At 44.3% G+C, this 15,710-nt stretch overlaps 1 protein-coding gene across 1 annotated transcript in view; it reads right to left on the reverse strand.

Moving 5' to 3' along the window:
- The window catches only part of ADSL (adenylosuccinate lyase), a 20,085-nt gene that overhangs the window by 4,057 nt on the left and 318 nt on the right, over positions 1 to 15,710 (reverse strand). The window contains exons 2-9 of the mRNA XM_019515144.1: positions 8,343 to 8,546; positions 6,784 to 6,828; positions 6,193 to 6,272; positions 3,760 to 3,931; positions 3,398 to 3,444; positions 2,847 to 2,937; positions 1,430 to 1,499; positions 319 to 466 (exon numbers count right to left, since the gene is read on the reverse strand). Of these exons, the coding sequence (XP_019370689.1) occupies positions 319 to 466; positions 1,430 to 1,499; positions 2,847 to 2,937; positions 3,398 to 3,444; positions 3,760 to 3,931; positions 6,193 to 6,272; positions 6,784 to 6,828; positions 8,343 to 8,546 (857 nt within the window). The remainder of the gene's footprint in view (positions 1 to 318; positions 467 to 1,429; positions 1,500 to 2,846; positions 2,938 to 3,397; positions 3,445 to 3,759; positions 3,932 to 6,192; positions 6,273 to 6,783; positions 6,829 to 8,342; positions 8,547 to 15,710) is intronic.

Genomic DNA, 15,710 nt, shown 5'->3' on the forward strand with positions numbered 1-15,710 from the left:
TTTGACCCCAGTGCTCTTCCTGCCATGGCAGGGGGTCGGACTAGATGATCTGCTCAGGTCCCTTCCGACCCTAGAAACTATGAAACTATGAAACCATGAAACCAGAATGAGGTTAAGAGCTGATGGTTTGAGTTCTGAATATTTTTCAATAAGTCAAAGAGCTTTTCTGCATAAGAACTTTCATACTGCTGCACTGAGACCACTTACCCCAAACTAGCCAACCCCCTAAACCAATACCTTCCTTGACTTCACTGTGTTTTTAGGGGCCTCTCTGCCCACTACTCTTCCCAGGGCTCACGAGGGAGGACACGAACGGACCTGTTTGCACTGTCATCCAAAGTGCGTTCAAACCACTGCACAGAGGCTGTCTGGAGCGGGTTCAGAACTAGGGTCACTAGGTGACGGGCCAAACTGCAGCAACGCTCCGAACGCATTGGGTTCCTCTTATAAGGCATGGCACTTGAGCCTGCATACAAGAGGGTGAAAGAAGGAGAGGAGGATGGAAACAGGGGCGCAGAAGAAATGCACAGATTAGAGATCAAAGGAATCCAGCCCTCCTCAAGAGAACATAGATATGTTAACATTTGCATTTCAGCCTGAAAACTCAAACTTGGACAAACACTTCCCCTCCCCTAAGACTGGAATATCAGCACTCAGGGACAGAAAATGTGACGTCAACTTCTAAACCTGCCAAACTAACACATGCATTGGTAATATATAATAAGCCAAACTATTTTAGCACACTGTATTTAGCAGTCTTTATAAGCTTGTTGTGGCTTGCAGGGTGCAGCAGCACATCTGCTTGAGTGTTTGTCCTTGAAAAAAAAAAAATCTGTGGTTTTCACCGACTGTCCTTCCCTCCAGCAAGCATGACAAAGCTTGAGTGCTCATTTTTAAACAGCAGAAGACAGAATGACATTGAAAGGCTGAGGTAAATGTAATGGGCAGGGAGGAAATTGCTGACTCAGTCCTACAGCATGAGCTTGGGTGGCTGTACCTTTTCTATGCCATTGTCCACAATTCTGGAATTGTCTCTCCCTCTACATTGGATCACTGACATTTTTCTGGGAAAGGCTCCAGCCTGTTTTTACTCTTCCAACTATCAATTAAGTTCAATGGAAGTTGACTGCTTTGCTACTCAGTCAGGCTCATTTATGCTGAGGTGGGATGCAAACACACTAGGGTCTCTGCTCCGTCAAAACATATCAAAAAGGAACAGAAGAGGTATTTGCTTTTAGTTAGTTAGTGGGTCTAGAACCCCTAAGGCACAGGCAGATTGGGTAAATCAAACATTACCTAAAAGCATTTCTGCCAGTGACATTAATATTAGTGTTGCTGGGAAGAAAGTGCTGATGAGGAATTGCCAACATGCATTGGAAAGTAGGTTCAGTGGACCAAGCATCATACACTAACATCTGCTACTTCTTACCAATCTGATCTCTTTCAAAAGGCTCCTCTATCTCCTTGAGATTGGCCAGCAGGCGGATGTCAGTACAGATCTAAGGAAAGCAATAAGACCATATTTACACATGCACACAGTTGCTGTTGGTGTGCCTGGAGACTTGTGTATGTCTACACCCAAACAGTAAACTGAGAAGAAGAATGGACACCCTTAAAAATACCTACTTCAGAACTATGGGTTTAATCTTTCCATGAATGCTAAGGACTTAATCCACACTACTGGCCATATCTGGAACCAGAGTAGACAACCAGCAAATTGTTGCAGCATCTCCGAGGAGCAAGGCCTGTTTCCCAAAGGACTGGCACTGAAGCTTTCAAATGGATATATAGAGCTCAAGTCAAGAGAATGGGAAGGAGAGAACCCATATTTGTCCTACTAAAAGGCAACAGGACTCCAGGTACGGCAAGTGAGAAAAAATGATCAGTGAACACTAATACAACTTTCTAAAGGTACAAAGTGAAATAAGACAGGACAAATGACAACATGTTATCAGTCAGAAGAATAGCCAGACAATTTAATGCTCATCTCATTAAGCCTTCTCCCAGTGGGAGAAACATGCTAGGTGGGAGAAAATGGTGAGATTTTAAATCTCACATACCACTGGGAAGGGACCAGCTTTAGTATAAGTTAGATTAAAATTTGGATTGGAACCTCCCCTGTGAAGATCTCCTAGTAAATTTAGTTTACTTGCCTCTAGTAGCACCTACAGACAAGAAGTTGGGTCCAGGATCAATCCTATAGCTATGATGTCCTAGACAAGTGGTTTTCAACTTTTATTTGCAGAACTCTAAAAAATTTTGAATGGAGGTGCAGACCCCTTTGGGAATTTCAAATGGAGACACAGACCCCTTTGAATTCCAAGTGCAAGTATTCACATACTTTTGATTGCTCATAGTCATCTTTCGTGGACCCCTTAGAAATAAATTTGCAGACCCCCAGGAGTCTGCAGACCACAGGTTGAAAACCACTGTCCTAGACATATATCTAAAGGTGAATTAATCTGATAGCAAAGAGACAAAATGAGCAATTAGCTCCAAATGATGCTTCCCAGGAAAAGCACACTGCATCAGGATCTCCTCCTTTTCCAACCCTCTTTACAGATTTTTTTTTTATTTATTCAGTTTACATACTGCTTTTCTCAACTGCTTTATTAAACACTTGCCCAAATAGGAAGGACTTACAGCACTTCCAAAAATACATCCAAGCTTGGGTTTGGTTGGGCCTCAAAAGGGAGGGAGTTTCAGAGTCGAAGAGCAACTGCTGAGAATGACTTCATATACACTTTCACCATGCAGACATAGTATACTGATACTTGCAGGAGGCTGCTTTTAGCTGACCGTAGGGATTTTCCCTCCCATACAGAATTTGGAGGCAGGGAACTCACCTTGTGTATGGATGCCCCCAGACTGGCCAGCACACTTAGGACTTCAATATCCACTTTGCGGCTGTATGTCTGACCTGTTACTATATAAGCCCTGGAAATGAAAGAGAGAAAGTTGTTTGGATACATGCACCAGGAATACAGCAAGACAGAGTGAGAGGAAACACTGCATGGGCACACTGATGCAGAACCTCATCTTGATGAAACACCATGAAAGGACTGCTTGGTAATTTGCTTGGCCTCCTCACTTTTCATTCATACTGGTTGGAAACAACATGGGTGAAAACAATCTTGATTTCATGCTCCTCTTCTTGGCTCAGCAAACAGGCACAAAGAGGCAGCAGAAGCAGAATAGGAGGTCATGCTCTGACAGGGTGAGGTGGAATTTCCTTCTTAGAGCTACACCATGAAGCAGGGACCAATTGGGTGAAGATGCCCTTGACCCCAAGCAGCACAGAAGTTAGTTAGCTGGCTGGCAGAAACCGAGTCCATGAAAATGGTGGTCATCAACCTCTCATGGGCATCTCAGGTTACTAAGCAAGTATTTTACCTACCGCTTAAATCCTGCCATGGCAGTCACCAGCCTGTCGAGCTCCTCCACCTCAGGGGAAAAACAAACAGGAACCTCAGAATGCAATGACTGAAGAGTGAGCTATGCTGGCTAAGGGATCCCGACAACTTCCTTACCCTATGACTCACTAAGGTGTACTGCCAGCGCACATCAATCTTGCCCTGAAGCACCCCCTACTATTCCAAATGGGCTTCAACTCCATAGAGTTTTGCCAACATATCTCCTTAATAAGGATACAGCATCCAAAACTCATTTGACTCAAGAATCCCCCTCCGACCTGCACAATTTTCCCTCCCCACCATTCCCCTTGCTGGAAATTCTGACCGCTGTCAGAAAGTCACTCACTTTCTCATGACTGCCTTCAAAGAGCTGCAGGAAGCTGGCCTGAGTGCCAGTGGTGCCTTTCACCCCACGAAATCGCAAGTCATCCCGTGCACGCTCTAGGTTCTGCAGGTCCATGCACAGGTCCTGGATCCACAGGCAGCAGCGCTTTCCCACCGTGGTGAGCTGGGCAGGCCTGGGAGCAACCAGGGCAGAATGTAACTGATAACCAATACAACAACTCCACAAAGACTATGCAAGAAGGAAAGTGCTTGGATACAGTGTGCCATCATGACTCTGCTACCCTCTTTCCTCTCAGATTCTTCTGCTCAGTCCCATTTGTGGCGAAGAGCCAAATATACATATATTAAGTGACACCCAGATCTACAGGAATTCTTAGGTAAAGATACCAAGGAAGAATTCAGCACAGTAAGAAAATTCATGTATTAATTAACAGGTTTCATCTGAGTAAGAAATAATTAATGATGGATATTAAGAAGTATTTCCCAGCTATGCAAGCTATTAGAGTTACTTGGGGAAAATGGTAGGAACCCTGCTGCATGGGACATTTAAAACTGGACAGGGCAGAGTTCTGAAGAACACATGTGGAAAAGGCCTGGATAGGCAGAGGAGAGCTGACAACATGTGACTGAAAAGGCTCCCCCCAAGTCTCTAGTTTCCATGAGGCTTAAATCCACATATTTGATCTATTTTTAAAAGCTATTGTATTGGAGGCATCTCTCTCTCCACTGGTCCAGTAAATTATATGAACATTTAAGCAACAATTTCTGTAAGATTTAAATAAAAGGATAAGTGCTCCCCCTGCTGGATCCCTAAGAAAAGTTCAATGGGTATCCTTGGGACCATGCTGATAATGCAATAGAATATAAATGGAGAAAAACTTAATGCTGACATTCAAGGACACAAAGGACATGTAGACTATTGCACCCTCAGCCAGGTAGCTCACTGGGCTATTGGGTGAATGTTTTAATCCAGGAGCATTTGGATACACAAGTTAGAGAGTGGGATTGATTAACCTAATTAAATGTTCTTTTTTTTTAAATTTATAAAATGAATCTCTCAGCCTCTGGGCACAGAGTTTTCAGAAATAATCCTTATTTTATTAATCAGTGTTAAAATTAAGATTTCTACCAGCAAATCAGTAAAATATTTGATTCTTCAGCCATGCTCTTGCCTGGGGAAAAAACTACAGACCTCCCATTATAGTGGGAAAATTATCAGATATGTCAAAATCAACACAAATCACTCGGGATGAGATTACTTTTCCTATCTAAGGCATTTCCTCAGCACCCATGTTTCCTGTGTAGCAGGAAAGGCTACACAACTTCTAGTGATTCTCTGATGAGCCATAACTTGGGGAAAGGTGGACCCAGAATTTGAGCCCTGTGGACTGGCCTATTTTTTCTCCATCTGCACTCACCATTTAAGACTTGATATCCCCCCCCCCATTTCAGAGGCAATTTCCAGTACAACCAAGACATCTGATCTGGCATGAAATGTCCCAACTTCCTTAATTTTCCACTATTCTCCACCACCAGGAGTGAAGAAATAGGGTTTACCTCAATTAAACCTTTCTGGTAGCCATGCCGCAAGATAAGGTCCATACCCTCCCCTTCCCCATACCAGGCTGTTGATCTATTTTCTGCTCCCTGCCCAAACCGTTCCCTGCTTCCTCCCCAATCTGCTCTTATAGTGTGAAGCCCTGAAGGCAAATAATTGCTCTCCCTCACAGCAGCATCAGATTAACCCTTCTCCCCAGGCACCTCCTTGACCAGGACTCTGACCGCATCCTTCCTCAAGACAAGTTTAAAATGGTCATTCAAAAAACAGTCCAGCATCCTGCATAACACTGTCCAATACCAAGTGTACTGGCACAACAGGTATGAGCCTCCCATGACACAAAACTGTAATCCTTTAACATGGGGTGGGGGGCAGAATTCCTAGGGATTTTTAGTAACAATCTGTCTGTACCCTAAAACATGAATACTGGCAAGTCTTGTAATGATTGCTGCAGACACTAACAGCAATATTTTTTGAGCTTCTGCTGAAGCCAGTTGAACTGACAGACAGGAAAAAAAATGTTGCTGAAAACATGACTAGAATTTTATGTCTAAGCAGAGGCATGGTGCGAGCCTTGCCTTCAGGTACAGTGTGGAACATGAGTTTGTACTGCTGACATTTGCAGTTAAATGGTTCTTAGCAGATTCAAGGGGAGCAATCACTGGCTGCTATAGTTTCCCAAGGTAAATGGAGATTTACACATCTATTCCTTTTTAAAAATCTCACTACACCACAGGTCAACAATATCTAAAAGTAGTGGGCATCACATATTAGACACAGAAGAAAAGAAGGGAAAGAGAGTGAAGCGGCAGTAATAGAATAACCCAGCCTAAGAGTAACCCATGCAAGTAAAGCAGAAGCTCTTGGGCTACTTACTGGTAGTGAGTGAAGCCCAATGTAGGCAAGTTGGCATACTTCTCAGCAAAGTCGGCTAGCCGGCTGATCACCCTGGCGAGCTGATGAACGTGGAAGAAGGTAGAGGAAAAGGTAGTGTAAAAAAAAGAATTGCAGTGTAGAGAGAAGTTAAAAGGCAACTTGGAGTTCTTTTGGTACAAAAACTGGCATGCTTGAGCATAATAAGAATGGAGGGAGAGAAAAAGCCTGAAATTCTTTATTTGATCCCTTACTTAAGTTTTGTTTTCTAAAAGAAATGGCAACTACAAACAGATTACACTGATGGTCAACACAAACTGGCTCCTATATCCAGGAGCAGGGTGGTGGTTCAATCAAATAGTATTCCCTTTTCAAGGCAGTAAAGGTTGGAACAAAATGCCCTCATACAACCCTTTTAGGGGCCTTAAGGAAGGCTGGTTTAGAAAGAGAAGATTCACTTTTTACTGAGTGCCCAGAAAATCCCAGAGATACCCTGCATCTCCACCCAGAGGAAGATCACGGTTCACGTCATCTGCTCAAAAGCCATCAGTAGTGCCAACTCCCAGGAGGCTGTACACGTGATTTCTCTCTCACCTTGGGTAGCAGCAGATTGAAGCCATCGCGTAGAACAATCAGGTCCTGAAAGGAGTAAGAAAATGACGTTCAGGTTTGACTTTCCTAGGCATCCGCTATCTCATTCCCCTTCTGCTCTGAAAGCAAAAGAGATTCCTGTCTCTCTCAGAACACACAGCAGACATAGACAACTGAATAGCAACCCCTACCCCTCAAAACGAGTCTTCTAAGAGAGTTAATTATCACTCAAATTCACACGCTTCTGAACTAAAACACTGCCAGAAGGAACTTCTTTAAGAGAAGGAGGGTGTGATTTTTGTCCAGAAGCATAAGGCTGTCACTTCTCTGTGAACCAGAGAGAGGCTGGCAAAGCCATATAAAACCTGTTCCTACTTACAAGGTCATTATTCATTTTTATAGCACTCAAAGAGTTCAGGAAAATAAGACACTACACCCTAGCATTCCCACATAAAGTTCAGAAAAGTGTGGAGACCACTACTCTAGCAAATAGTGCCTGATCACGCACCCCTATCAGTAAAAAAATTTTTGAGCACGCATCTCCAATATATGTATATTTATATAACTATAAATAGAAGTTCTAATATTTTCTTCCCGCACCCCAATGGATCATCTTGCACACCCCACTTTGGAGACCACTGTGCTAGAGGACTGGTTAAAATCTGCACTTCAGAAAGAAGATCACTTTTCACATCTCTGTTTTCCTTCCTCTGGGACGAAATATGTACAGCTGGGTTGATATAACATGAAAAAAGCAGGTACAAGGTGCCCTAGAGACCAGACAAAGGACAGACTTGTCACAGGAGAAAGGCAGAAGTGTACTATGGCTCCTATGACTTTAAAGAGGGCTAGCCCCAAAACACTTTGTAGAGGTTGAAACTGAATAACTGAAAGTAAAATTTTTAATATAAAACTCTCATCCATTCTATTGACCAGTGACCAATCTTTTCCCTTACTGAATCAATCCCAGACCTTCCACAAAAACTGAAAGCTCATAAATGTGCATGTCGAAAGTAGCCTTGATTTCTCAAGTCACTGAAATACGGAATATCTGGCACAACCCATGTCATGTGGATTTTTATTTCATGCAGCTCATATGATTGTACATTTCCTAAACTTAAAGTAACGGACAACATACAAGAAGTCTTTAATAAGTTCAAGTTAAGGATAGATCTTACTGTCAAAAGGAGGGCAGCAGTGCACTCTGTGTACTGGGGAGTCAGAGACCTAGGGCCACAGCTGCACAGCTGCCCTTTCAATACTAGGTCTACTGCTGAGGAAGTTAGCCCATCTATTAACTCCTGCAGTGGGACACTGGAGACTGCCAATTAGGCAGTGCAAATGGCCATACCCACGCTCTGTGAAGACATGGCCCAGGACACCAGTTAGCATGATTTAGAACAATCACTGGGGGAATTGAGGTATGAGGTGTTACCTCCAAAAGAAAAACTAAATATTTCCCAAAGCTCTACTGGAGATTTAAAAAAAAAATCTGATTACAGAAATAAATTAAAATGATCACATCTACAATTGCTGGGTGCAGAAAGCAAGAACTGTTATACCGTGTTGTCCCCCACATAACAGGAAGTGGCTCCAAGGTGAATGATGCCTGAAGCTTTGGGACAGCAGTGTGCAAAGGTGTGCACATGGGCCATCACATCATGACGCAGTTTTTTCTCCTCTTCTGCGGCCATCTTGAAGTCAATGTTGTCCAGGTTGGCTTCCATCTCTTGGATTTGCTCATCAGTGATAGGCAGCCCCAGTGACTACAAGAAATTAAACATCTGACCTTAAGTGACCAAATCAGAGCAATACAAAAGAAATGTGTTTAATTTGCACCATTTAAAATATTTTTACAGGAATGGAAATTTGATGCACTTGTTAGTAAAAGGTCACATAAGGGGACTATAGTAGCAAATGATTTAATTCAGGGATTCTCCAACTTTTTGTGGCTGGCCTACACATCTGGGAACTACTTGCTGGACATTGTCTTCCAAGTATGTTCACGTTATCCCTGTGACAACTAAAGCAGCTGCTTGCATGGAAAAAAGCTATCAAAAAGTGTATTTTTAGCTTATTTTAATGCAGTTTAATGGCTGGGAAGGAGGAGAACTACTACCAAGTGACCTGCTAGTTCCCCCACACAAAATTAGAGCTCTGCACTACATTAGTTATCTATGGAATATATTTTAGGAGCCTTTACTTTATCCAAGTTCCAAACCCTCTATTTACAGCTTTACCTAAAATTTTCCTTTGCACACCTCACCTCCACCCAAAAACTGAAATGTTTTGGAATTTGGGACAAATCAGTTCAGTCCTCAGCTTAGGCAAATGAGGCAACCAGCACAGAGTTTCTGCTTTACAAAAAGAAAACTATTGAGCTTTCATTCACCTAAATTACATAGCAAGCAATTGGAGTAGGTGACTTCACACTGAGCAGACCACTAGTCCTTCATAAGGAACAAACATTAGGGCTGTACTTGGAGGAGGGTGGGGTGGCAAACCTAGCAGTAATACTTTAGAGGGATACAGACTTAAAATTACTATCTAAACATTTTTACCTATTATTATTACTTGCACCTTAGACCACTATAGTTTAAAAGCTATTACAGAAAAAATAATGCTGTATTTCTTGGTGTGTTTTCTTCATGCCTTTGACAGCATTTTTTTTACTGTTCACACTGAATAACAAAGCAGTTAAATGCCTGTGTTGCTTAGAAAAAATAAAATAGAAAAACATGAAAACCACAAAAATGATCAGGACTCAACAAGGCTAGTTACTTGGGAAGTTAACAACATTCCTTAAAATTAAACTTTTACATTTCATGAAGTATTTGCCCATGTGCAAAAATAACCAAGTATTGCTTTCAGGTACATCTCCTATAGTGTGAGGTGACAGCATCTTAATAACGTGCTGCTTATTTTTTGTCAACACAGTTATGTAGTTTGGGGCCGTCTAAGTGGCAGCCCACAGGGGGTTAACATGCAGCCCCTGGGCTCCCACCCAGGGGGCAGAGCACCATGGTGCCGTGCAATAGAGCGGAAGGTAAGTCGGTGCCGCACAAAGGAGTGTACGCCCATGTGCAAGGTGCAGTAGGATGCAGGGTGCCTGCCCACATGCATGCAGGACATGCAGCCTGGAGGCCCCATGACCCCTGCTAGTGCCGCCCCCATGGTGAGAGGCCCTCCTGGTACAGCCCATGGAGCACATAGCCCCCAACCTCTTTGGACAGCCCTGATATAGTCTTGTACAATTCCAAACTTGTGCAAATTATCCAGGTCAAGAAAATGTCTTTTCTGATTTATCAGTGCTTCCATTCTAGGCAGGATATTCAAAGGCTAAGGTTTTGAGACAAACAATAATTCAGTTCCCCCTGGTCATACACTGTAACTTGATTTCAGTGTTTTTCAACCTTTCCAATCTGTGACTAATGCCACATCTGCAATTACTTGATGGAACATCCCTATGACTTGCCTAGATCCCAGGGCCTTTTGAAGGAACAAACAACACTGGCCCTGCAGTAACAGCAGGATCTCACATTTGGCTTTGGATTCGGCAGGGTTGTTGAGACAAGCTGAGGGTACTAGGTTACACTTTTGTGGATGTATATTTTACTTTGGATGAAGTAGAGGGAAGAAAGGGTTGTGATGGGTCGCAGCCACAGGGTAGAGATGGATCTGTGGCTGGGCAGCAGCTGAAGCAGAGAGGGGAAGGAAAAAGGAATTACGTCTCTCTTTCAGTGCCTCCTGCTGGCTCTTGCTCTATAGATTTTGTTAAACATTTGCGTTTTGCAAACAATGGCATAAAGCAGAGGGTATGAAACCTTGCCACCCCCCATTTAAGTCATGCATCATGGATTGGGAAACATCACACTGTTAATTTTCTACCCTGTTATACGCAATACCTTACTTACAAAATGGACAGCCGCAACTTGGCTGTAGAAGCCTTACATATTTAATCAACCAAACTATCAGTCAAAATTGTCATGATTAGCACAACACTAATGTAAAATTTTTCATGCAAATATTTGTTTTTAAATCCCAACAATCCTTACCAACCAGTCAAACTGCTTCAAAGGTACATAGCATGTTAAAACCTAGTTCATTCCAAGGCAAGTAGTGAAGCCTTTTGAACGTGTAGGACTCAGAGAAGAAGAGAGCAGGTGAGACAGAAGGAGCCTATCAGCTAATATGCCTTAAAAAAGGATAACCAAAATTAGCACACTTCAGGAAGCAAAAGCCTCGAATGCTCAGACCAAAATGATGAAGGCACTTGGCCATCTCCAAGACAATACCTCATAACACTACAGTGCAGGGCACAGATAATTCTATGGGACAATGTGAAACTGGGATAACAAGCCAGTATTCAAGAGCTTGGTTTACCCTACTGGGAAAGGTGTACGTGATGGGTAGGATACCTAGAACAGTTAGAGCTAAGTCATTTTCTTCACAAGTACCCAGCCCACCCTGCAAACTTAGTCAAGGCACCAAAGCAGTGGCAATCCCACAGGTAGGAGAGAATCAAACTTGTGGAAAAGGGATTGATTCCTAGTGAAAAGCACATCAGATAAAGGGAAGCCAAGTTAAGCATTGATGTTGCACATCCACATATATCATATGATACCTCTCTCTCCCCTACAGCTGGGGTCATGGGAGATGGAAAGGGAAGAGGATGACAGCATAACTGAAATGCCTCAAACTAGTGCATCTAATAAAACTAGAAAGACAGGTCAGATGTCCAAAACTCCAGTGCCATGATCCACCTAGCCCTTATTTTCTATTTGTAGATATCTCTTTCCTCCAAAGCGTGTCTGCATCTCTCATGTAATACTGCAAGAAACTATGATTGAGCTCAGTTCTGGACATATTTGCTGCTAAAGGGCAAAGAAGCATTAGTGACAGGCAGCCAGAATAATCAGTCTGTCTCATGATGAGTGAAAAGATGGACACAGTTCAACTAGGGAGCGGAACAAGACAAAAGTACCAAGAACACAGAATGGCATTGGGAAGGCAGGCCAGGTGCTTCTTTCAACCCTTTCACTCGATGCAAGAGCAAGGAACATTCAATGACACTGAAACAGAGACGATTCAAAACTGATCAAAGGAAATCCTTTCCTACAATGCAAAGGTTTCCATTTGTAATGTAATATTTAGGTCAAGAGCTTAGCAGGATTCAAACCAGGATAGACATTTAGAGAGGCCTTGATCTAAGGCACCACCATTATACAATACATCTTTAATGCATCATTCATTAAATATGTTTTGAAAAGGATATAAACCCTCTTGCTCAGGTCATATGCCAATTTGTAATCATGATGGGTTTAATGAAAAGTTCCCTGATGTCAGGTTACTTAGAGGTGCACCAATATATCAGTCCATATTGTATCAGCACCAATAAAATGGGGCAGATCAAGGCCCCCACAGAGAGGGAGGGAGTGTGGCAGGAGCAGGGGCTGGGGCAGGACGGGGCACAGGGCAGTCATGGGCAGCTCATCTGAGAGGTGTGAGGGAATGAGAAGAGGGGGCAGCGGCTCCTGGCCACCGTATGCACCCCTGGGGAGGCATGGGGGGCACATATGCCCCGCATTTGTGTGTGGGGCAAAGGCAGGTAGCCCACCCTAGGGTGCCCCCTCCCAGCACCACCGCTGCCCCAAGCACAGCCCTGGCCCAGCCCTGCCCACCAGGAAGAAGCCGGAGCAGACCTGGCCCCAAGCCTGCCCTCACTCCATGCACAAATCTGGGGGGCACATGCCCCCCCCGGGGGAGTGTGCAGCAGTACAAGCCACACCCCACACTTGCCATGCCTCCCATGGCTCTGTCCCGTGCCCCACCCCAACTGGGCAATGCTGCCCATCCCACTCCCCACCTCACCATGTGAGCCTCAATCTACACCCCCCCGCCCCTTCACCCCTCACAGACTTATCCGCTGGATGCTGCTCCCCAAGCTGCTGGGCTGCATATTGGCTATTGGATCGGTATCAGCTGATATGGCTGGTTAATAATCAACCATTTAGACTGGCAAAAAATTTTTAATCAGGGCACTCCTACAGGTTACCACAACTACTGTTGGCTTACTTATTCTTTCCCTTATGAAGTCCCTGGTATTGTTCATTGTGAGATCCATAATATTGACATGATGGACTTCTGGTCTGAGCTGGTACAGCAATTTATGTTAGTGGTGACTTACTGCCAAATTTCTTCCAAGGGAAGGGCTGACATTAATGCCTTTCACTAATATCTAGCACTAACTTTCACAAGACCAAAAGCTTTAGTACTAGGAAGATACAGTCAAGGATCTCTTAATTTCCTGCGTCTAAGTTATAAAACTGGCTAAGCCTTCTGATTCAGAAACAGCTTGAAACAAGCTGGGAACAAGTAATGGGGTGAACAGTCCCAACACTCCTTCCTCCCATAATCTGTTTCTTGTTCAGGACCTCACTGTATTTCATGATAGAAGTCAAGGAAAGCTGGTCGTAGTTGCGTCTAACCAGTTGTGACTGAACACTGACAGAGCTAACAGGTGCTGAGTGAGAGCAATTCCCCCACCTATTCCAGTCTAGGGCTAATATCAGAGGGCTGTAATTCCTCAGGAATGTGAGCATACAGATAAAAATAAGCTTCCCTTTTCTCAGTGGGGTCAGAGAACTCAAGATGTCATGAAGGCAGGGGGCCTTTACTCTCCAGAAACAGTTTAGGCTGAGGACAGGGGCAAACAGGAGGAGAGAAACTCCTAAGTCCAGGTTTGGTAGTCAGACGGGCTGGAGATTTCATCTCGACTCAGTCACCATCTTGCTATCCAGTCTTGGGCAAATCATTTTAACTTATTTTATTCTCCAGCAGTGAGTATGGTGATCGTTACTTACTGCAGAGAGGGGATGTGGGAATTAGTATTTGTACTGTCTTGAAAATATAAAGCTCTACACAGGTGCAAAATATCCTAAAATTCTGGAGTTTGTTTAGTCTCAGCTGCAAAAATTCATACCTTGCAGGCAGTGTTCATATAGTAATAACAGACTAGAGCATAGGTATACTTCAACACTTGTTACACTGATCTCTTATGCCTGTTATCAATGTTAACAACACCCAGTTGGCACTTCAGGCTAAAAAAAGTTCACTAAACACACCTATATAAATGCACTATTTCACATGTGGTGTCAGCACCCGCTCCACAGTGGCTGAGGTGGCAACAAACAGTGGCACAATACCATGAGCCATGAAGGATGTGATGACCCCCTTCCCCTGCCCCCACATTGCTTCTTCATTCTCCTGTACGGTGTTAATCTATCCTGCAGAGTTGGACAATCACTATAACCATGCATGATAAGGACAGCCATTGGGGTCAAGCGTTATCTTGACACGCTATGGAAAAATTTGTGCGGCAATGAGTTGTCAGCTAGCAATACAAATGTGTCAAGGCTCTTTGCAAATCTGTTCAGTGCATTCTGTCCTTTTCAGTCACTTCACCCTGTAGCTGCTTGAAGATTTATTGCACATTTTCCCCTCTGTTTCCACTGTCTAATTTCTTGGACTGACAGGAAAAGATCTCCAAATTCTTGGATTGACAGCAGGTTCTTTCAGTTTTACTGAACTGCTCTGTGTCCATGCGCATGTGTTTGTAGATGTGAGAAAGGTGCAGCAAGCATTTTTGTGATTAGCGTCCTGTTCATTTTGACCCAAATTAGTTAAGTCTCAGAGATATGGACTGCACAGGTATGAGGGGCTGAGGGTTACCAAAAGCTGCCTTTAGCACAGGTTTCCAACAAACTGAGGACTCTTTGAACATCAGAATATTTTAGGTCAGGCACATCAATTGTTAGGGCCCCACTACCGGGGGCATTACTGTTTGGTCAGATGATAAAACTCCTTCTTCATCCCAGAAAAACTGTTTACTTTAGCATTATGAAACATTTCATAGGGGAGTGGAAAGTACAGAGGGCAGGGATGTGACCAAAAGTCTGCTTGGTAGCAGTCAATACTTCCTTTTGCTGAAGAAGCAACAGGACTCATTAGAGAACCAGCAAAGAACTGTATAAAATTGTGCCTGAGCCCATTTTTTTTTTACTTCTTTATAGGCATGGAGTAGTATAACATTTACAGAGTTTTAAACACCTTTAAAGCGCTAAAACAAAACAAAATGTGTGGGCAGATAATGCCGTAGCGCTGTGTGCTGTGAACCAGCCTGGATGAAGCAGGGCTTCGCAGTGACACTGCCCCACAGCTAAAGGCAATTGTGTATTTGTAGGTTACCAACATGCTACAAACGACAAAGTGCTTAAAAACCTCAAATCCTGAGTCTGAAGCGCTTTAAACAAGCCTCTGTCCACAAGCAAAAAAGCCCCCAAGGTGGCAGCTTCTCACGTCACTATTCTTTTCGTGGTTGTTATCATCCCACCAGCGGTGCCCACACTGGCCTATTTGGCTTGGGCTGCAGACCACGAGGGAGGCACCGGTGGCCTCACCCTGCTACAGAAGGAGCAAGGACGGTGCCGGGTATGGAGAAGGGAGCTGGCCATGCTGGCTGGCAGGGGGTATGGGCTCCCTTAGGGACTAAGAGTGTCAGCTGCCAGCCTCAAGTCACGAACCAGAGCAGATCCCTCAACCACACAAAAGCAAACACGGATTGGTCTCCTGCCCTGGATCTGTGGGGCTCCCAGACCCCTTGTGCCAGGAGATGGGCAGAACCCCTCTGCTCCAGTGTCAGCCTGGAGAACTTGGCCCACATGGCGGCACAGTGTGCACATGGGACGGTCCGTGCAGGGCACAAGCGCGTGGTGCCAGGCCGCGCTGGCACAGGCAGGGCCCGAGCACCCCTGAGGGGGCGGGGCTCATTTCAGGCTCCCGCGCTGCAGCCACCACCAATCAGCGACGAGCTTCATCCTCCGGGCCCGGGCTGGAGGACGCACCAGGTGGGCTGCGGGGGGGGGGGGGGG

Source organism: Gavialis gangeticus, unplaced genomic scaffold (assembly GCF_001723915.1).
Source record: "Gavialis gangeticus isolate Ggan-Ray unplaced genomic scaffold, GavGan_comp1, whole genome shotgun sequence".
NCBI classification, from domain to species: domain Eukaryota; kingdom Metazoa; phylum Chordata; order Crocodylia; family Gavialidae; genus Gavialis; species Gavialis gangeticus.